We start from the raw sequence: 21,576 nt of genomic DNA on the forward strand, positions 1-21,576 counted from the left end.
GCGAAGCGCCGGGCTGGGCACGGCTCCTGGCGCCGCGGGGCCCTGGGGCGCGCTGCCCGTGGTTGAGAGCTGCCACCTGTGAGAGAGTGGCCGTAAAACTGAAAGCCCTTGACGAGGGAGGGAAGAGGAAGCACGTTCCTCGATACACGAGCTTTTTCAGGGTTTCATACAATTTACTTTGTTTTAATATCATGGAAAACATGGCACGCAGTTACGCTCGGGGAAGGCAAGAGTGCAGGTGCAGTTCACGTTTACCGCCTGCGCGCTGCACGCCGGTGCTGATAGGCTGCGGATCTACACCTTAACCTTCACCAGTGCAGTCGTGCGCGTGCAGTCATGTGCAAATGCACTTGATACACGGCGCGACTGGGTCTGCCCGGCACGGCGTGTTGACTTTGACCTTGTTAGCGAGTGCTCAGCAGGTCTCGGAATTGTATGCGCGAAGTAAGCTCAGAAAGCTCTATTTAAGGAGAAGAGGGGGAAAACGGTTTACACGTTTAAGAAGTTCTTTTGCATAGCCATTTAGGACTCTCAAACTAAAGGTTTCAGTACTGTTCTGTGGTGTTGTGGTTTGGGGGTTTGTTTTCTGGAGGAGGCTGTGGTTTGTTTGGTTGTTTTGTTCTGGTTTTTGGTCAGCTAGGGAATGGAATTTCTTTGAAGTAGTGTAATGTTGTGTTTTATAGAAGTATCACCTGTTAAAAAAGCCATTAACTAAAGAATTGTTAGGAGTGGAGGGGCTACAAAACTCACGTATATGACAAACTGAAGTTCAGAAAGAAGGATCTGGATAATTCATAATGATGACTACATCTATCTAGCAGGTTATTTCTGTCCTGCTACCTATTACTGTGTAACAGTGAGTTGTGCAAAGTATCTGTAAAGACTCTGGTTCCTAGGTGGATGGTTACTGTCTTGAACTTTAAACCTTTTCGCTTTAATTGCTGCTATAATTCATAAATCAGTCTAGTCCCGCCCCCATAAAGCAAGACTTGTAATCATTTGTTGGTGAAAATAAGTTGGATGCATGTCTGAGTGAGAACTTTGTTTGAGCTAGAGATACTGGAACAGGTCTTTTAATTATTTTGTTGTCCTGCTTCTAGTGGCCTCTGGCAATTTTCATGTCTTGGATACTTACTTTTTCTGTGTCAAAGTAGTGAAAATGCTCAGCCAGAGGATCTGAGTTTCATCAGTGATTTGCCACTTTCATATTATTTTTTTTCTTAGTAATTTTAATCAGTCTTCCCTATCAACCAAGCAATAATGCAAAATATATAACATAAGCAAATGTATTGGCCTGTTCTTCCATTTTCCTCAATAGTTTTTCAAAGGCTGTGTAGCTTAATTAGAACTTTATATTATTCTTTGAAAGCTGACAGATTGGACTAGTGCTGCAGTAGTGCATTACTTGTAGTCTGAACTTTTTCCACACCAGAAGTGCTTTTCCCCCCACAACTTCTGTTCGGCTGAAAAAAACTAGAGACTTGTTGCTGGATTTTATTTTTCTTTTGAATGTAGATGCAGTTTTTGTGATGCATCCTTATTTCTACAAAAACAGTGCAAATTAGTGAGAAACAGCATAAGGAACTCTTTATTTGTGTTCGAGGGTGTAAATTATACAACTACTATGTAAATTACACAACTACTATGAGGATACCCTTAAGTAATCCCAGAAAGGTTGAAGGTTGGAAGTGACATCTGAAGATTAACCTAGCTGTAATATTCTGAATATATAGGAAGTCACTTGGGTGATTATTTTTATCAGAGGATAACGAAGTTGCTGGTGCAGAGTGAGAAGTGCAGGAGTCGAACAGAAAGACTGAGTGTTGTGTGAGAAGAAATGGTAGAATTCACTGGTTCCTGAGAGGGAGTGGGGATGTGCCCCTCAGCTAGCATATCAGAAGAAAAATGTAATGGCGTTACTGGTTGTTTTCCCAGTCAGGAGAAGAGATGATGATGGGTTTGTTCTTTGCTGTGTAGGGTTGATGTGCTTAAAACATTTGATGTTCTTTGTGAGGCACCACTCATACAGTACCTTGGCCAGCACAAGAAGTTGAGTTCTTTCTATGAGGACCAAAGCTGATTTACATTTGTATTTTTCCTGATGGGGAAGGGAGAAATGGGTGCTGACTTAATTCTGCATGTATCACCTTGTTGTGAGTCTGTGTGCAGTATTGATGAACCGGTTGGTTTTGATTACAAACATTTTTCTTTCTTTTTAAGGCAGACTTTTTTCCTGTGTTTTGAAATTCACTGGTAATGATTTGGTTTACTCACTACTGTTACTGTCAAGCAATCATGCTTTGCATGTAGCTTTTTGGCCTTTAGGTGCTTTGAAAGTGCCTTTTTCCAGAGGAGACAAGTAATAGAAAACCACCTGTGTGTAGAGTCTTTCTGGTTTAAAGAGCCAAAATGGACAAAGGGAATATGAAGCATGTATTTAGTTTAGAATATAATGCAAACCTGGAAAGAAAGGGCCTTTCTTTAAGTATGCAAATTGGTCTTCAGACTTCATGTTACAGTAATATTAGCCTTTAGGTCAGATGTAAACTGTTTTCCTAAACATTAAGCTTGTCTAAATGTGAAACTAATGTGATGTGACCTCTCACTGCAATTAAGATCAGTGGGGGTCTCATTGTCACTGAATATAAATAGAACTCATCAAATGAGAATTCTTGTTTGGTTGTTTCTTTTCTTTATGTTGCTGTCATTATCCAAGAGCAGGCATAGTAATATGACACTGGTTTAAGTAAATGTACTATTAGTGGGGGAGGAAGGAATAACTAGCAAGTTCTGTCAGTTAAAAGCTGGAGCAGAGAGGAACAGAAGTGTAGCAGTTTGCATAATGTTAGAAGTGAGATCCTGAAATCAGTGGTTTGGACGACAGAACGTAGATTATAATCATCTCACTGTTGTTTTCATCTGTGACAACATGTGCTATATTAATGAATGGCCAAAGAGATTTCTGAAAACATTTATTCAACAGTACAGTGATTATCAGGTAAGGCAAATACGGTATTATTGTAATAATATTACTGTGGAGGGCAAATCTGTCATACAGAGTATATCAGTATTTACCACCTTGTCCAAATGTTGTAATACTAATTTTAGAAAGTCTTGTTAGAGGTTTCACATTGTGAGTTAATACTCTATTGCAAAAATGTATTTATAATTTAAAAAACCCAGAAAAAAAAAAATCTTTGTTCTGTGGCTTAAGAATTAGTCAAAGTCTTGCATATTCAACATTTGTGGCTGTTTAGTCAGAGATACACAATAACGTCCTTGGGTTTTCAGGTTAATCTACTCATCGACAATGAAGCGGAGAAGGATTACCTTTACGATGTGCTGCGGATGTACCACCAGTAAGATCTACCTTTACATATGTTTGTTTGGAATTTTACTAATTTTTTAAGTGTAAAGAGTGAATACTCAATATTTTAAGTCGTCCTATATCCTATTAGAAAAGTAGTTGAAGTAATAATTTTTATTCTGATTAATGAAGTTTTATACTTTCACGGTGTAGCCTGTAGGCAAGGAAGTAGCATATCTGTAGTCACTCATAGATTTTCTTTGGTTTATGACTTGGAAGTTTTGTAAAAGACTACAGTGGATTTGTATTGGAGGGGGAAGCACTTAGTTGATAAAACTGTTCATAAGAAACAGGAAGAGAGCGTTAATCAAATTCGTTAATATTTCCAAATAATGCTTATTTATTTGCAACCGATGTTTTCATTGAGTTCGCTTTTCAAAGACTTTTGCTAACTATTGAGATAAAAATGTACAAATGTTTTATCTGAAAGCTGAAAAAAATTAGTCTGGAAATCTGTTTGGCATGTTTAACAACTGTGGCTTATTACAACATAATGGGAAAAAAATTTGTAAGGTGATAGGCCTGTTACCAGTCCTTTTGCTGAACTGATTTAAACCACAGTTGCTTAGGACCTGTATCATTGCAAGCTAGATCAGCGTCTGAGCCATTGTTTTTCAAAGAAAATGAGAATGCACTTTCCACTCATCATAGACAAGTGGCTCAGATAGACATTGTTTCCATTCATATCCTAATTAATAGCATCTTAGCTGAGTGAAATGTAGATGTTTCCATCTGATGTTTGCACTGAGCTATAGTTATGGGTGTATTCAGCTGCATATCTGATTTAGTTTCACTCAGGTCTGTCTAATTGCTTCTCCATTCATAAAGCCTGTTGTTTGGAAAGCCAGTTGATTCACTAGCTCTTAATTATTTAAAATCTTCTTCCAGTTAGAAAATTAACAATGAACATAGTAACTTTTCCTCAATTTCTGAAATTGCAATGACTTGAGCAAAATTTCCAGTATCACTGTGAACATATGTTGATGATATATCACTTTTTTGAATACATAATGAAGTATTCCAGGGCAAAAATACGTGCAATTGCTGTTGGAGTTAACATTTAATGTCTGCTTAACTGTGAATAGCATTTCCAAAAGTATTTGACCTCTAATCCCATGTAATATGCATTCCTGATCTGAAATATTGTATGCCAGGAAAAGTAAATCACAAGAGAGTGAACAGCAAATAATATAGACTAAGTTTAACTGGATGTTGTGTAATAGCTCCACTGAATCTTGGGGAGCTTTTACTCCACTCTTGCAGCTATGCAGTGAGGTACGCTTTCTAGATCTCTAACTATCTCAGTGCTGACAATATCAAGGACAATACTTTGCATAGCTCTCATAAAACACATGTTAACAGCAGTTTAACTTCTGTGTCTTTTGTTTATTGGTTGATGACACTTTGATTTTGCTTTGAAAACATATTAAAATTTAAGCCAAGTCTTTGCTCTAGCTACTGAGTATTGTGATTTTTTCCCCCCTCCCCCCCCAGTCAAAAAAAATTGTCAGTCCCCTAAGTTCAGGAGAGGAAGGAGCTTGTAGCCTAGATTCCCTTGATTGGATTGCTAACTAATAAGGAAAAAGAATCTAGTATAACTGATCTGGAAAGTTATTTCCAATTGGTTCCCTAAATCTTGTGGGGACTCTGAAATTAAAGATGTCGTCTATACAAGTGATATGCATGACCTTAAATGCTAAAGGCAATATATAGGAGATTTCAATTGTTTTGAATGAGGTAGTTGTTACTCCTCTCTGCTTACAGAAGGCTTACTTTCTCACAGGCTGTTTTGCTTCGGTTAAACCGATATCTACATAAAGAACTTTTTTAGTAGGTAGAAGAGACATGCAAATTTTGAAGCCACGTGATGCTTTGTATCAGTGTGTTGACTACCTGTGCCTGTTTTCTCTCTGTGTTCTCATAGATCTATGAATCTCCCAGTGCTTGTGGGGGACCTAAAACTCGTGATTAACGAACCAAGCAGATTGCCTCTATTTGATGCTATCCGCCCACTTATCCCATTAAAACACCAGGTGGAATATGATCAGCTTACACCCAAAAGATCACGGTAAGAGAATGCAGAACAACACAGCTGACAAATACAAGCAGGAAATACTGAGTTTTCAGATAAATTCAGAGTAAAATACTGGTCACCTGTGTAGAGCCAGGCATAATTTTTTTACTTCTGCTCTATTTGCTGTAAGTACAGTTTTGAGCTACGTAAAATTGTTTGCCGAGTGGTTTAATCTACTAAACGTAGGGTAAGGGGGTCAAAACCAATTCTTTCCAGTTGAAACAATCTTTTATTATTTTTTCTGTATTTAATAATAAATTCTTATAGCTCTGACCCTCTAGAAGCAGAGAGTTTCAATGGTTACACATATCTTTTCTAATGAGAAATACTTGATGGCTTTAGCTAACACACATCCATCCAGATTCAATTTGCTTTTTTTCATGCCTCAATGTTGTAAGAGGAAATGTGTAGCTTGCATACAAAACATTATTACCGTGAAGTACTATACAGCTGAGCTGAACAGTCATGTATCTTCCATTTTTGCAGAAAGCTGAAAGAGGTGAGATTGGATCGTTTACATCCTGAAGGCCTTGGAATAAGTGTGAGAGGTGGAGTGGAATTCAATTGTGGCCTCTTCATCTCTCAGTTAGTTAAAGGAGGACAGGCAGACACTGTTGGACTTCAGGTAAGAAAATTCCGTTTGACTGCTGTGCTGCAGAGCCTTTTGCTACAATGTTAGGGAAGCAGGCAGTAAGAATTGTTCTTTAATATTTAGAAATAGCTATTGCTAAGGTGCTCTTTGTCTCCTGTTACAAAATTCATAGAATGATATTTTTCAGAGATGGGCTTTCTGCAGTGTTTATGCTGAAGAAGTGCTACTTCATGAGTAGCAACAGTTAAATGTAAGCACATGAAAGTAAGATCTCTAATTAGACTAAGGAAGACTGTTTCAAGTTGCCAAATTCTGATTAAGTATCAGAGCATATAAATACTGAAAATGTTAATTCCATCTTGCACAGATATAATCTGATTAATAAAGTGTTTATTTGAACTTGCTGTATTAATTTTGGGGGTTTTGGTTTATGCAGTGGAAGTACATAAAAGAAAGGACCTATTTTTAACCGTTTCCACTGTTCTCCGTATTGCACAGAATCGTGCTTTCAGTGATTAGATTTTAGATAGATTAACTGTAACAAGATAATAATTGTGTGTAGAAACAGATTTTTTTCTAGATCAGTACTTATGCAATTCACATTAATGAAGTTTTAGGTGTTTGGGTTTTTTGAGTGTGTCATTTCTTGCCTGCATACATCTTAGTGAAAAGAGAAGTGAGCAATTGCTATGGCAAATGACTTTATCTTTCTGTCTTAACACCTTAACCTGTTAACATGAGAAACATGGTCCATGTTTCTCAGTAGGAAGGCTGGTATGGCTGGCTAACTTCCATTTGTTGAGTGTGGATAGTTACTGGAAGTACTGATGTTCAAAGATAATCTTTGAATACTAGTCCAAAATGGATTAGACTGGCATGGTTCATGACAGTGTTTAATGAAACCAGTGTGCTTTGTAGATAAGCTTCAGTGTAACCCCATAACTACCTTAGATTAAAAAAAAAAAAAAGCTGTCAACAAAACTGTCAAAGGTAGGGTAACTTGTTTGTATAATTCATGCTGACAGCTTTCTAAAATGTATGTATGCATACGTGTGTGTGTGTCCTTTTGTTTGTGCATTCATACCTATATATCCCATTCACTAGTTCAGAATCACCATTGAATTAGTCCCAGGACAGGCACATGGCCAGCCTCCTTGAATGATTTTAGAAGCTTTTTCTTAAAACAAACGCACAAATTCAGGGAGTGCAACCCCACCAATTCTGTATTTACTTAAAATCAGGAGGGTGGCTTAGGACACCACAAGCACTGTGCTGGATGCGTCGGTAGCCTACTTCTAAGCACGGGATTTGCCAGTGGGTAACTCCAGAAGAGGGCATTGATGCACCTTCCTGGAGCTTGCATTCCAAAAGCTTGTGTACCTCGTGTACTACATTACACAGTGAGAATGGGAAGTGTAGACAAAAGAGTTGTTCCTGGGTTGTGATCAGCTCAGTAGAGGGATTCCAACTGCATCCTTCATCCACTGCTATAAAACTGAGAAAAAGACAGACCAGTCACTTACATGGCTTTTGGAAACATCTCCTGGAAAAATACAGGAAGACATTAATGATGCTGAGCGATAAAGGACTTAATAGCCCCTGTCTTAAATTGTCACGCTAGTATATTCATCTTCATGCTGTGTTGCACCTCTGCTTGTTTCAGACCAGTGTTTTGACTTGATCGATAGATAAGGGGTTGTGCTCAGTTGTTGTGCTACTGTAAGGATGTCAATTTTCATTTTTTTCTCAGTATGCAAAAAGGCCCAGCTGGCTTTCTGTGACTGAGGCCATCATACTACACATTGGTGACAGTGGATGGGATTGTAAAGGATCTTTGGGCTGGATTGTACAAATCGTACTGCAACTCAGCATGCAGTTAGAGTTTGACAGACACAGTAGGAACAATAAGGGGGAAATATGCTTGAGACTGACTATGTGTTTGTTAGATTATATGTATTGGTATGAACAGATGGTGCTTCGCAGTTCACATAACTGTCTGACTTGGTTTTTTTGATATGTGGTATTAAAGCTCAGCCTAAAGTGCCTTCATAATCGGTGACACTGGGCACTTTCTGAACCCCACTGAATAACAAGAGCTGACAGGCAGACCATTGTTCTAAATTGCAGTCTCTCAGTAAAGCCAACTGCTTCTGAAATTTCACCTACCTGCTTTATTTAACTAAATCTCTACACATTTTCTATCTCAAAAATGCTCTCTGAGAAAGGTATAATGATCTTCTGTTATACTATCAGTTTTACATCCTGCTGCTTTCTTAAAAAAATCAAATTAATTTTTGCATGATTTCCCCTCCAAGTTACATTAAAATGACAGAATAATCATGAACGGTCACTGAGGCATTAGTAGTCTTTTTTAACTACAGTTTCTTTAAAAGGCAAGTATTTTGTCCTTTCACAAAAAAAATACGTCATCTTTTTTCCTTCGCTTTCTGATACTTATGTCTGTGGGGATTCTGCCAAATACAGAGAGATGGAGAGTGGTATGAGTGATGAAAGTGGAAGTATACAAAATGAGAAATTCGAAACAGTGATGTTATTCTGTAAAATCTCTTCAATTTCTTGGAAGCACTAAGTATTATATTTCTTATGTTAAAAGTTACAAATAATGGGTGTTTTACTTGGCAAAGTTTAAGTTTGCAGTATTTCTTTTGAAAGTCTGTCATAGGCCTGTTTGTTAGGAAAAGGGGAAACGGTGATAAATAATAACAAAATAATTGTTACTGTTCTACTCAATCCTGCATACTTTTATCTCTACTGCTTCTGATTCAGAAGGTTGGTATATAGTGATACCACTAAAAAAGTAACTAATTATATGAAAACAACTATTAATTACTTCAATGTATGGACACTTCTTGCAGGAAAAGCTGTTCAAGTGTCCTAATGAGCAGCAGTTTGTTACGTGCCTATGTCCTGTAGTTCAGCCTAGACTGACGTATTTCTAAAACACCGTCAGTCATACCTTGTCAGTAACAGAAAAGTCGTTAGGATGAGTGAAGAGTATTAGATTGCCTTTTCATATCATTACAGAAGCTCAGCAAAGAGGAGTAATAAAAATCTCTATATGGGAAAAGCTCATTCTCACATGGCAGGAAAAAATAAAAGATCCTGTTGGCTGCATTTATAACTTTGTATGTGTCTGCCTTTTAGGGAGATGATAGTATTTACTAACAGATATGCCCATTTTACAAGGGCATGTAGTGACAAGACACAGGATAATGGGTTTAAATTGAAAGAGAGTTGACTTAGATGGGACATGAGGAAGTTCTTCCCAGAGAGGGTGGTGAAACACTGGAACAGGTTGCCCAGAGAAGCTGTGAATGCCCCATCCCTGGAAGTGTTCAAGGCTAGCTTGGATGAGGCTTTGAACCACCAGGTCTAGTGAAAGGTGTCCCTGCCCATGTCAGGGTGATTGGAACTAGGTGATCTTTAAGGCCTCTTCCAACCCAAACCATTCTGTGATTCTGTGGTATCACTTGCTTAGTAAACGATGACATCCTCAGAGCATCACTAGTTCTGATGCTACAGAGGCTATATGGAGACTCAAACAACGCTGCCATTTACAGTCCTAAAACTGGGATGCTTCTGTGTGTTATGGCATTGCAGTTAATAACAGTAGGTTAGGTTACCCTTTTGTAAAGCTGTGTTTGTGTAAACCCAGGCTCTGTGGTCTGCTATAGCCTGCATGAAGCAAAAGATGTGAGTAAAGGAGGGATCTTGAACTAAAAAAAACAAACACCGCCCCCCCCCCAAAAAAAACCAAAAAAAAAACCCCCAAAAAACCCCAGCAACAACCAAAAAAATCCCAACCAGTCAAAAAAACCCACTACCCCAAAAAAAACCAACCCATAAGCCCATTACCACTAAATACATAAGATCAGTGGATAAGTCTAGGTAGATCAATGAGGTCAGCATCTCATACTTGAGGTTGAACAGTTACACACAAACCTGTGGTATTTTTGGAACTGAGTAATCCAGGGAGACACCGGAGGTGGGAATGGAGCTCAACCTTCCTTTGGAAAGCATAAGTCACTTGCTTTCCTACCATTTTCTACAATAACCAGCAGGATCTTGAACAGGCTGAGAGTCTTTTTGGTTTGTAGAGGGTATTGAGTCTCTATGTGCTGTCCTTGTCTGATTCTGCATTTTTACCCCAGGTTGCATGTTCAGAAGCCTTCAGTACTGACCTATTTCTGCTCTTACTAAAGACCGCATTAAAAATCTGACTGATTTAGATGGAAGCAGTCAGGCACTTGGGAGCGCTGCAGCTTGTGTGCAGGCCATTGCCCCGGCTGCGATGTTTGGCTGTCCAGTGGGTGGAGCAGCGGCCCCACTGGTTAGGGGCTGGGGAACACAGTCATGGTCACAGTCTGGGCCAGCCATCCGAACTGTGGAGAAAATTAACTCTTTCCTGCCTGAAACCCGCACAAATCTTATGGCACCCTGTCTCTTCTACATGGTGGACACTGTCAGGAGATATTCTTGGGGTGCTGTCATTTCATCGCTGATGGATGTTTGTGTAGTCCCCAGCATGGCCTTTGGTCTGTACCATTGAGCATTCCAGGACTGAACATTATGAAACCTTGATTGCCCAATTGCATCATTGCTTAAAACCTTTTTAATGCTAATTCACAATCTATTTTTTCTTCTCCCTTTCATTTCTGAGGTTGGAGACGAAATAGTTCGTATAAATGGATATTCCATTTCATCTTGCACACATGAAGAAGTCATAAACCTCATTCGTACAAAGAAAATAGTGTCCATAAAAGTAAGACGTAAGTAACAATCACCTGTATCACTAAAGATTGCTGTTAATAGATTGCTAGTGATCTGTAGAAAGTGTTACTTAAGAGAGTATTTTTCTTTTTCAGATATTGGCATGATACCTGTCAAAAGGTAATGGTGTTTAATTTGAAACAATTTAGACTTCATTTTTCACTTAGCCTCTTCAATATCCAAAGTATCTCTGTTTATCTCTATATTTGAATATGTGTGAATGGGCTTCTCTGTAGCTGATTAAAATGTCACAACTTTTGTGATAAACAGTAGATGTCTTGTTTGATGAACCTGACTTTTTAATGCCAGGTGCCAACTGAATTGAATTTCAGTTTCTTTATTATTCATGCATATTACCTGGAAATTTCATTGTCAGTGCACTTAGCTTAACAGAGAGCTTCACTGCTGCTCTGAGTATGTAACACATGAGGATTACTTCAGAGCTTTGAAAAATTCCAAATTATTGTCCTCTTCCAATTCTTGTTGAAAAGTTGGAACTTTAAGTGGAATGTTCGAGACATGTTAATGATGGGAGGTTTGTGTTTGCATAGACATTTATACAAACTGTTCAAGTTATGATTATTTTCAGTGCCTTTGTTGGAGTTTCCCAAAATTGTTTCATTTGAAGAGGTTTTCTGTTTTATGTTTGACCAGCTTTAATAGCCTAAATAGTTGCATGCTTGTTTGATGTTCTGTTTAAATTGCTGGAAAATAAACCAGTTGCTGTGAATGGTATCCAAAGGAACTCGTGGATGCAAAATAGCAAGCCACATTCCAAAGTAGCTTCTTGAATACATTCACATTTATTTTGTCCCCATTATTTTAAATTACTTTTTCCTTCCAGTTCAGCAGATGAACCCCTTAAATGGCAATATGTGGACCAGTTTGTGTCAGACTCTGGGGTAAGAGATCAATATTTTATTAAGATATCTTCTGGGAAATCTGTAACAGTTCTGAAACACTTTCTCTTCTGACCTTATCACAGAAGTTCCTGTATGTATTTCTGTGATGCAATATCTTGTTACAAGTGTTCTTGGGGAAACATCTTTTGTGCTTTGAAATGGTTCTAGAATCATTAGATAAGGAAAGAGCAGGATACAAATGAAATCACTTTTACTCATTAATTGGTACTTTATTTTGCTTGAGCTTATTAACTTACCAGGCTATAGTTTTACTGCATAAATCTTTAACAGATCGTTTGGCCTATTTTAGCTATATTAGTGGAGGAATGACAGGTATAAATGGAAGTGACCCCTGTGGGTTGCAGCAATGAAAAGAGACCACAATGACCATTCTTTCGCTGTCATGAAGAGAGACTTAGTTAAATAGTGAGCACTGTCATCTATTTTTCCATCTCTTTTGTCAGGGAACATCTAAATGATTATTTTGCTGTATCACTTTCCCCTAATTTTCCTTCACCCTTTTTTGAAGACTAAGTTTGACTATTTAAACAATCTTCAACAAATAAAAAGATAAGCCCAGTCTTTCATCTCAGCCCTGCAGCTCCACTGAAATGACTATACTTCACATTCATCTCCAATTGAACCTTGCAGGACTCTTATCTTGATGTTGGCAGGGTTTGATTCTGGCTTCATGAAAATTGTAAGACTTCAGCACGGAGTAACATCTGCAGAATTTTTTAATCCCTCTACAGGAAGGAAAGGGCAGTGTTGCTGGTCTTGCTTCTACTGGAGGGAAGCAGAATAAAGAGAAGAAAGTCTTCATTAGCTTGATTGGTACAAAAGGCATGGGATGCAGGTGGGTATGTGTTTCTTATATAATGTCATTGCTTTGTTCAGTGAGACATCCAAGGCAGTTACTTCCATCCTTCATTGATATGATATGAGAAAAATGGAGATGCATGCTGGATCAGGAAGGCAAGCTGGAACAGGAGGAGGTTGTAGAGAGATGGGTGCTGGTCTTTCCTCAAGTTACAAGTGATAAGAGAGGAGGAAATGGCCTCAAGTTGCACCGGGGAAGTTCAGATCAGATGTTAGGAAGAACTTCTTCACTGAAAGGATGGTCAGGCATTGGAACAGGCTGCCCAGGGAAGTGGTGGAGGTGTTTAAGAGATGAGTTGTTGTAGTGCTTAAGGACATGGTTTAGGGTGCACTTGGCAGTGCTGCGTTGACTGTTGGACTAGATCATCTTAAAGGTCTTTTCCAACCAAACCAATTCTATGATTCTATGATTCTGTGTCACACTTTGTTTCATTAGACAAAGCATAAATACCTGTGTTACAAGATCTGACTTAAAACGCGCCAGAAATCGTTAACATTTAAAAGTAAGAATAGGCTGAAAGTGGCATAATACAAGTTGTTATGGAATTGGGTCTTTCAAATGCTTTTACATTTTAGGACTTCTAAATGCTGCTCTGTGAGGTAACATGTTCTAGCACTGTCCAGTGTCAGGTTCACTTCCTGAACTTACACTGCTTTCTGTTACCATTTCAGAACTGGGAAGCCATCACACAGCTATATCTAGTTCCTAAAAATAATGTTGAATTTGCAAGATTTTTAGAAATATGGACAGATGCTTCTTAGACTCTTGCCCTTGCAGTTAGTTATGAAGGTATTGGGGTAGAAGGGGTACTATAGGATTTCTAATATATTTAGGAATATATAGCTGAAGTTATCAGAGCTGAACTGCACAGAATACTTTCTAAAGCATAAGTTTTCTTTCATATTACTTAGAAGATCTAAAGGTTTAAAAAAAAATTATTGAAGACCTGGAGGTGTCATTCAACATCATCTGCTGGATATATTAGCTACAAAAATCATCGCTGTGTTTGGGACCAGCTTAGACTGCAGCTTAAAGTTTCCTGGCTAGATGTTGGCCCCTTGTTGAAAAATCCTTCTTGCTTCTAATAAATAATCCTGAAAAATAACATCGTATTATACATATAGTACACTGTAGTTCAGTGAGTAAAAGTGCAAGCAATTAATAATTCTTCATTGTGTTAAATGCTTGCTTTCCAACGTCATTAATGTGCCAGTTCCTTTGACAGTGCAGGTTAGTATACTGTGTTAATTTCAACATCAAAGGAAAAAAACAGAAGCTTGTATGTTTTTCTTTTAGCTTTTTCTTAAATCAAATTTTTGTGGTGGAAAGGATACAAAAGTAGGATGATAAACCATTGGGTGCGTACTGGCAAATTTTGGTGTTTGTTTCAGAGTAGGTTAATACCATAAAAACATCCTCTAGTCAGAAACAAGTTATGAGAAAACAACTAAGACTTCTCACTGTATGACATTGTAATATTCTATAAATATTATGCTATAAAAGTTTGGTTTTTATTTTACACCAGTATTTCCAGTGGTCCAACCCAAAAACCAGGCATTTTTATCAGCAATGTTAAGCCAGGTTCTCTATCAGCAGAGGTGGGCTTGGAGGTAAGTATGCCACCTTCCAAGGTAGGTACCACAAGGAAACCTTGTTTGGTATTTACTGCTTCAAGGATTCTGGGTCACTGTAAAGTCAGTAGCTGTGGGTTTGGGTTTTTTTTTTTCCATGGGAAAGAAATACTGTGTGGTTACATTTCAAATGAAGTGAGTTTCCTAAATTTTAAGAACATGAGAAGTGCCCTCCTGGCTCAGACGAATAGTCCATTGAGCTCAATGGCAATAGAAAATGCTAATATGGGAGGATGTGCAGGTCTGGCCAGTTTCCAGCCCCTTGTAGTATGCCAGTACCTATGATGATTGTATGAAGAACGTTAGAGAGTAAACCCAATACAAGAGTATGTCTATTCCTGGTTTCATTTAATATTTCTACAAATCTAACATCTCTATTAAAATTTGCATTAACTCCTTTAGGTCGGTGATCAGATTGTTGAGGTAAATGGAGTGGACTTTTCTAATGTGGATCATAAAGAGGTAAGATAAAGTCTTCCTAAATCCCCAAATACATAGTTGTCAGCTTATTTAAGCATCTGCCTGATTTTCTTGGCTGGAAAAATTATGTTTTGATATTGGGCTATTTAACCAAAGAGGTTGTGTATTGAGCACGGGAATTTGGGGATTTGTACACGTACTACCCTGTTCAGTTCAGGTAGGTCTTCTGGAAATTCCAGCCTTGACAACCAGTATCTTTCATTCTATATATACAGGTCTTTTATCACTCAATTCAGACTGATTTTTGTTTTGTTTTAATTTGCAGGCTGTCAGAGTGCTCAAAAGTAGTCGTACTTTGACTATCTCTGTGGTAGCAGGCGCTGTAAGTAGTATTTCTATAAAAGCAGAATGTTTCTGAAAATTACTATGTAGGCAAATAGATAAGAGTAAAGCCATGTGTTCATTATAATGTCTATACCACTAAATTCTGCCAAACCAGGGCAGTGTTGAGTAGCTTTTGATTATTTCATTGCTAACTATCCACAGTATTGTCACTGTGCTGGGTTCATCATGGCTGAACACCAGGTACCCACCGAAGATGCTCTGTCACTCCCCTCCTCATCTGGGCAGGGGAAAAGGCTCATAAATTGAGATAAGGACGTGGAGAGAGAACTCGCCGTCATGGTCAAAACAGACTTGACTTGGAGAAATTAGTTCAATTTATTACCAATAAAATCAGAGTAGGAAAATGAGAAATAAAACCAAATCTTAAAAACACCTTCTGCTTACCCCTCCCTTCTCCCTGAGCTCAACTTCACTCCTGATTTTCTCTACCTCCTCTCCACCAGTGGTGCAGTGGGATGGGGAATGGGGGGTGTGATCAGTTCATCACATGTTTCTGCTGCTCCTTCCTCCTGAGGAAGAGAATTTCTCACAATCCTCCCCTCCTTCAGCGTGGGGTCCCTCACACGGGAGACAGTCCTCCACCAACTTCTCCAACATGAGTCCTTCCCATGGGCTACAGTTCTTCACGAACTGCTCCGTTGTGGGTCCCTTCCATGGGGTGCAGTACTTCAGGAGCAGCCTGCTCCAGCATGAGTCCCCCACAGGACCACAAGTCCTGTGAGCAAACCTGCTCCAGCCTGGGCTCCTCTCTCCATGGGGCCACAGGTCTTGGCAGGAGGCTGTGCCACTACAGGCTTCCCACAGAGTCACTGCCTACTTTGGCCATCCTCCTGGTCCAGCATGGGGTCATCCCTAAGCTTCAGGTGGATCTCTGCTCCACTCTGGTTCCCCATGGGCTGCAGAGTCACAGCCAGCCTCACCATGGTCTGCACCACGGGCTGCCGGGGAGTCTCTGCTCCTGCACGTGGAGCATCTCTTTCCTCCTTCAGTGACCTTGGTGTTTGCAGAGTTGTTTCTCCCACATATTCTCACTCCTCTCTTTGGCTGCAGTTGTTCAGTTTTGTTTTTTTCCCCTTCTTAAATATGTTCTCCCAAAGGTGCTTCCACCATCGCTGTTGGGCTCGGCCTTGGACAGTGGTGCGTCTGTCTTGGACCTGACTAGCATTGGCTCTATCGAACATAGAGGAAGCTTCTCACAGTAGCCATCCTGGTAGCCCCCTTGCTAGCAAAATCTTGCTACACAAACCCAGTACACTCAAATAAAAGCATTTCATGACTAGACCAGTGGAAAACAGTTCCCTTGATAAAGAATGGAAGTTACTGATACTGTAATGGTTTCTCATGTTTGAGAGCTTCTGTTCTATTAGATAGCTGCTTCTGCTGAAACATGAAAGGTGAATTGGATTGGAGCCACTTCATTTTTCCTCATGAATAGCTGATGTATTAGTCTTTTTCAGAATTAATTCTTTGTGTAACTGTTTATCTCTTTAGTGTATCAACACATTGAAAATTGTTCAATTTTCCATTTCCACTGTTCAGTACAACAGAACTATACACCTCTGGGGCCTAATCTAGAGCCAGCTGAAATTAATCAAATATTCCCACTGACTTCAATAAATGTTTTAATGGTTTTACTGCTTAAATACTTCTTATAATAAAATTAATAGTTAAATATGAGAGGATACTCAAGTTCCATAGCCTAATCAAAGATAGTATTTTCTAATTGCCTTGCAACTGAATTAAGTAGGGAAAACAAGATATAAAAAAATCTCTTAAGCTACTTCCTAAGGGTTCAGGTATGCTGTCTGTAGCTATATTAAGGAAGTAATGGTTTAATTGAACTACTCTTACAGTAACAAAAGATGCACTCACCCAAAAGCATCATATACATTGTGTAACCAAATGCTCCAGACTAGTTGATTAAGCTCCAGGAAATCAACCGTTATACGGGCTTAGTTTCAAGACCCAGATATGTTAGCCAGTGTTAGAAAGGATGGGATCTGCTCCAGCATGTACCAGTGGATTTGCATCCTTAGAATGGTGAATTTTTGTTGTGTTACTCTTCTGCTCCACTCCAGGTTCCATGAATATGCTTCTTTGTATTGAAATACTTGCAATAGGAAACAGCTTCTCTACTTCTGTTTCCCAGTTAGCAAAGACCATGGTGCAAAGGCATTCTTTACTGCTGGTTTTTGTTTGGGCTGTTTACTTTGAGCCTTAGAGAAATGAAAAATTCTGCTTTCCTAACATGGGATTTTAATTTCAGTGGTAAAAATTAGATAAAGGTTATCAAAGTGTCCCACATAGCACCATGGAAATATCTATCTTGAACAGAAAATAGTGTTGGTGTCTTAATTGTAAAGCAAATGAAACGGGAACAAGAAGTACTGAAAAACACCAACTATGTGACCTTTTAGCTGTGTATGTTCCCTGAGTGATGGCACATTTCCACAGCAGCCAGGCACAAGAGCATTAAAATGCAGTAACTGCCTAGCTGTCTTCCACACTGGGATTCATTCAGTGGGCTGTTCTCTAGTACTGCATTGCTCAGTTAGATATCAGGGAAGTATAACGGGAACGAGAAGTACTGAAAAACACCAACTATGTGACCTTTTAGCTGTGTATGTTCCCTGAGTGATGGCACATTTCCACAGCAGCCAGGCACAAGAGCATTAAAATGCAGTAACTGCCTAGCTGTCTTCCACACTGGGATTCATTCAGTGGGCTGTTCTCTAGTACTGCATTGCTCAGTTAGATATCAGGGAAGTATAATATGGCGTTTTCTTCTGGGCGACACACTGAGCATGTCTTTGGCATGGCCTTTACACTGTTGCTGACTTTAGTAGTTGCATGCCTCCTCTGAGGTGCTCAGCACGTCATTGCTTTGAGACTGAAACCGGACTAGCTCTTTGAAGTGAAGTGGTCAGATCTTTCAGGGTCTTTCAGAAAGCATTCCTCTGAAAAAGTAGTGTGGGCAATGGCAGATGTGCCAGTATGTAATCTGGTTTGAGTTATGTCTTAGAACTACGCACATGACACTTCACAACTGATTTGAGTGGTGGTTCTGATTGCAGGGAAAAGAGCTGTTCATGACTGAAGAAGAAAGGCAGAGAGAAGCACGTCTCCGTGAGCAAGAACGTCAGGAGTTAATGCATCAGAAGCGACTTGCGCTGGAGACTAACAAGATCATCAAAGAACAGCAAGAGAAAGAGAGATTGTAAGGACTTTGTGTAGGACTGAAAAATTTAGCTTGTATTTGGAAAGGGCATGGAAGACAGGAACAACTGTGAGAGATTTCTCATCTTAGCTTTCACTTAATATTGCTGTTTCAGAGTCTTTGTTCATAAATCCTTTATCCTGTGGTGCTCTTGATGTTCTGGATTTCCAAAGCTGGTACCGCTCAAACATACCTTGAGTGGAAGGGTCACTTTGTTCCCAGACTGTCATACCCCTATGATTCACTGTGGTACTAGTTATTTCCCTGATGCCATTCCCTCATCCTTCATTTTTAGCAGGGCAGTTACAAATTTTATACCTTTACAATAGCACACTATGGAGCTGTCTCAGAAGGAGATAGTGGCTTAAACAGATGATATTCTGCTGTTATCCAGGTGGTCAGGAATGTCCTCAGGGTTCCTATGATAGTATATTGAACTCTTGGTGTTGTAAAGATGATTTGTAAAAAGGAGCATTTTCCCCTAATGCATAGGTATTTACTGTCTATATCTCTTACTGACTGTATGCTGACACACTTGGTGTAAGTTCTTACTCAGGAAATACTATTTTTATCATTGTGTCCTAATTCCTCCTGTAATAGAAGAAAACTGGAGATTTCCCAGAAGGCTGCAGAGGAAGAAGAGAGATATCGCAGAGAAATAGAGCAGTAAGTAAAAACCTACATAGGCTACCTGAAAAAGTCCTTAAATATTACATCTGGCTGAAAACATTCTGCATATTCTTTTATAATAAAACTGCATGTATTTCCATTTAGCTAAATATAAGGTCCAGTGCATATGAGTAAGCACACCACAGTTATGGAATACAAAACTGATCTGAAAATCAGCACCTGGAAAACATGAGGGTTATGGGGTTAATACATTCAATGTGAAATTGAAGTTGGGTGTGTATGGTAAAAATACCTTATATGTGTATAGAGAAACTTAAGATTTAAGGGAGTTCTGTGTCGCAGAACTTGTTTACACTGTTGTCACTGAACCACTAGATTTAATTCTAACAGAAAAAGAAAAAAAAAGAATGCTGCAAGGCAAGGGAATAAATTATTAACCAGTATAACATGTTGGTGTTATCACAGTAATTAATTGTCCTTCTAAATGACGTTGAGAAATTGTGTGAAAAAATAGGGTGAATTGCACAATATCTATTTTGATGCAGCCTTTTAGAGCTAAAGTTGACCTGCAGGTATTTAGCTTTGCACCTTTTATGTCCTACAGTTTTTAATTCACATTAATTCACTTAAGTCACTTTTCATGTACCTGTATTAGCTAACATTTTCTGATAGAAAAAGTGCAGGGATTTCTCAATCTCTGAGGTGCAGAAGGGAATACATTCCCAGCTGCCACAAGAGAATAATCTGACAATCCTGCTGTGGGCTCTACTGCAGCACATGGATCAATTCTTTCACATTTTACTTTTCTAATTCCTGGGGAATAGGTAACATCCTGTTCTTTATTGTGGTCTGCTGGAGAAATTAGTAGCCATGGAAAGCTGCTATAAAAGCAAACCATCATGGGTGAAGAATGATTCCTTTCTCCAAATCCAGATTGCCTGTCTGGTATAATGAATGCTTGCTATCTGCAGTATCCTGATCTGAGTGCATCCTTACTCAGCGAGGACTTTCATGATTAGGCTGCCTTGGGAGCTGTTCATTGTAAGGTCTAGCATGTCATATAATTTCCAAGTGCTGCTCAGACACTTATTAACCTTTTCCATATTACAACCCAAACATGTGAGGTCACTATCAGTCTCCTTGGTGTAGGGAGGAAAGCTAGCAGTGTAGTAATTTACATATTGTAAAGTTTAGATTTAATAAGCAATTGCAGACAGGCAGTTTCATTAGAATATAATGCTTTTCTTTATTCAGAGTTTGTGAGGATGACTTTTTGCTCCATTTTTAAAATCCTTTCTGCAGGAATTCTTTGTATAAAGTCACTCTGCCCTTTTTCAGGGTTATGTGATTTAGGCATGTAGTAGATGTTCTGTCAGTAGGTATTTTAGTTAAAACCGACTATTTTTCTAATAAACACTTCCCAGTTCTAAAAATGAAAAATTCTTAGGTGGAAATGGCTTTTGGCTTCAGTTAAGGTGACAGTCAGTATTGCAGTGTATCACTCTGGGCGTAGAATCTGTGCAGGTGTTGATCTAACTGGCCTTAGGAGTCCCAGTAGTAAATAAGAAATTGTACTTAGTTACATTATATTTTACAAATTATCACAGTAGCTTAGTAAATGAAACAGATTGATGAAAGGAATTTGTTTTGGTGGAAGGGGCTGTTTATTATGCTTTAAAGAGAAAAAAACCCAAACATACTGCACACTAAATAATTATAATGAACTTATCTTGATGCTGTTGCTTTTATACACTCAATTCCTAGCTGCATTTTTTTTTCCCTATAGGATAACAGCAGAGGAAGAGAAATTTAAAAAGGAGTGGGAAGAAGACTGGCGTCCTAAAGAACCTCCCAAATCTCTCAAAACCGTAACTGCCGAGGTGCACTCTGCCCCTCGTTCCAAACACAAAAGTAAGCAATTTCAATCTGCTTTCTAGGGAAAGTATTTGTTTCAGACACATCACTGAGCTGTATGGAATATATCACCACTTTGTGGCCAAGCCAAGCCAGCTATGACTGGGTTATTTTCAGAAGGCTGGAAGCATATTGTGTCCATGTTGTTTCTGTTCAGTTTTTGTTTGTCAGCCTTTTCACAGAGCAGTTCTTGCAGGCTTGTGCTGATTTTCACTATATGCCTAAATGAAAGTCGTGCTGTGGGTTTTATATGATACGTGATTATGGTTTTATGTCCATGTGGATAGTCTGATATTCAGATGCTAAGTTATATACATACAAGTGCTTTCATCTCAGTGAATAAAATATTACTTATAGTAATAAGTAATGTTTAGTTTTTATGGATATTTTGAAAATGAAGGTATGAAGAAGGGACAAGTGTTTATTCTGTATTAATCATATCAGAAATAATTTAGCATCATGTTTATATTTGAGAAGAGATCTTAGGAGACGGAGTGTTTGAAGGTAGAAAACTAGTACTATATTTGCAGTCTCATTTGGAGTGAATGAATGCACTTTGTACTATTCCTGTTATTACCTTTATCTTCTCCCTTACTCTAATCAGTGTGGAGATTAGAGGTTTGAGTATTTCTGTCTGCTTGTTTCTATCTAGGAGGGATACATATGGAATCCCTGCTTTTGGCTTGGAGGAAATGAATTAAATGTTTAATTTTCAGAAAAGTTTAAAGATGTTTTCCCTCATCTCTTCAGCAG

General features: G+C 38.7%; 1 protein-coding gene across 1 annotated transcript in view; it reads left to right on the forward strand.

Annotated features, from left to right (window-relative positions):
* Positions 1-211: 211 nt before the first annotated feature.
* LOC104513805 (harmonin-like) overlaps positions 212-21,576 on the forward strand; it is a gene marked incomplete at both ends in the record, with an annotated part of 27,326 nt that continues 5,961 nt past the window's right edge. The window contains 14 exons of the mRNA XM_010157273.1: positions 212-433; positions 3,292-3,359; positions 5,292-5,435; positions 5,928-6,066; positions 10,715-10,823; positions 10,920-10,944; positions 11,669-11,726; positions 12,488-12,582; positions 14,132-14,216; positions 14,640-14,699; positions 14,983-15,039; positions 18,137-18,279; positions 18,880-18,945; positions 20,696-20,820. Of these exons, the coding sequence (XP_010155575.1) occupies positions 212-433; positions 3,292-3,359; positions 5,292-5,435; positions 5,928-6,066; positions 10,715-10,823; positions 10,920-10,944; positions 11,669-11,726; positions 12,488-12,582; positions 14,132-14,216; positions 14,640-14,699; positions 14,983-15,039; positions 18,137-18,279; positions 18,880-18,945; positions 20,696-20,820 (1,396 nt within the window). The remainder of the gene's footprint in view (positions 434-3,291; positions 3,360-5,291; positions 5,436-5,927; positions 6,067-10,714; positions 10,824-10,919; positions 10,945-11,668; positions 11,727-12,487; positions 12,583-14,131; positions 14,217-14,639; positions 14,700-14,982; positions 15,040-18,136; positions 18,280-18,879; positions 18,946-20,695; positions 20,821-21,576) is intronic.

The sequence above is a fragment of the Eurypyga helias genome, unplaced genomic scaffold (genome assembly GCF_000690775.1).
Source record: "Eurypyga helias isolate BGI_N326 unplaced genomic scaffold, ASM69077v1 scaffold39498, whole genome shotgun sequence".
Taxonomy (NCBI): Eukaryota; Metazoa; Chordata; class Aves; order Eurypygiformes; family Eurypygidae; genus Eurypyga; species Eurypyga helias.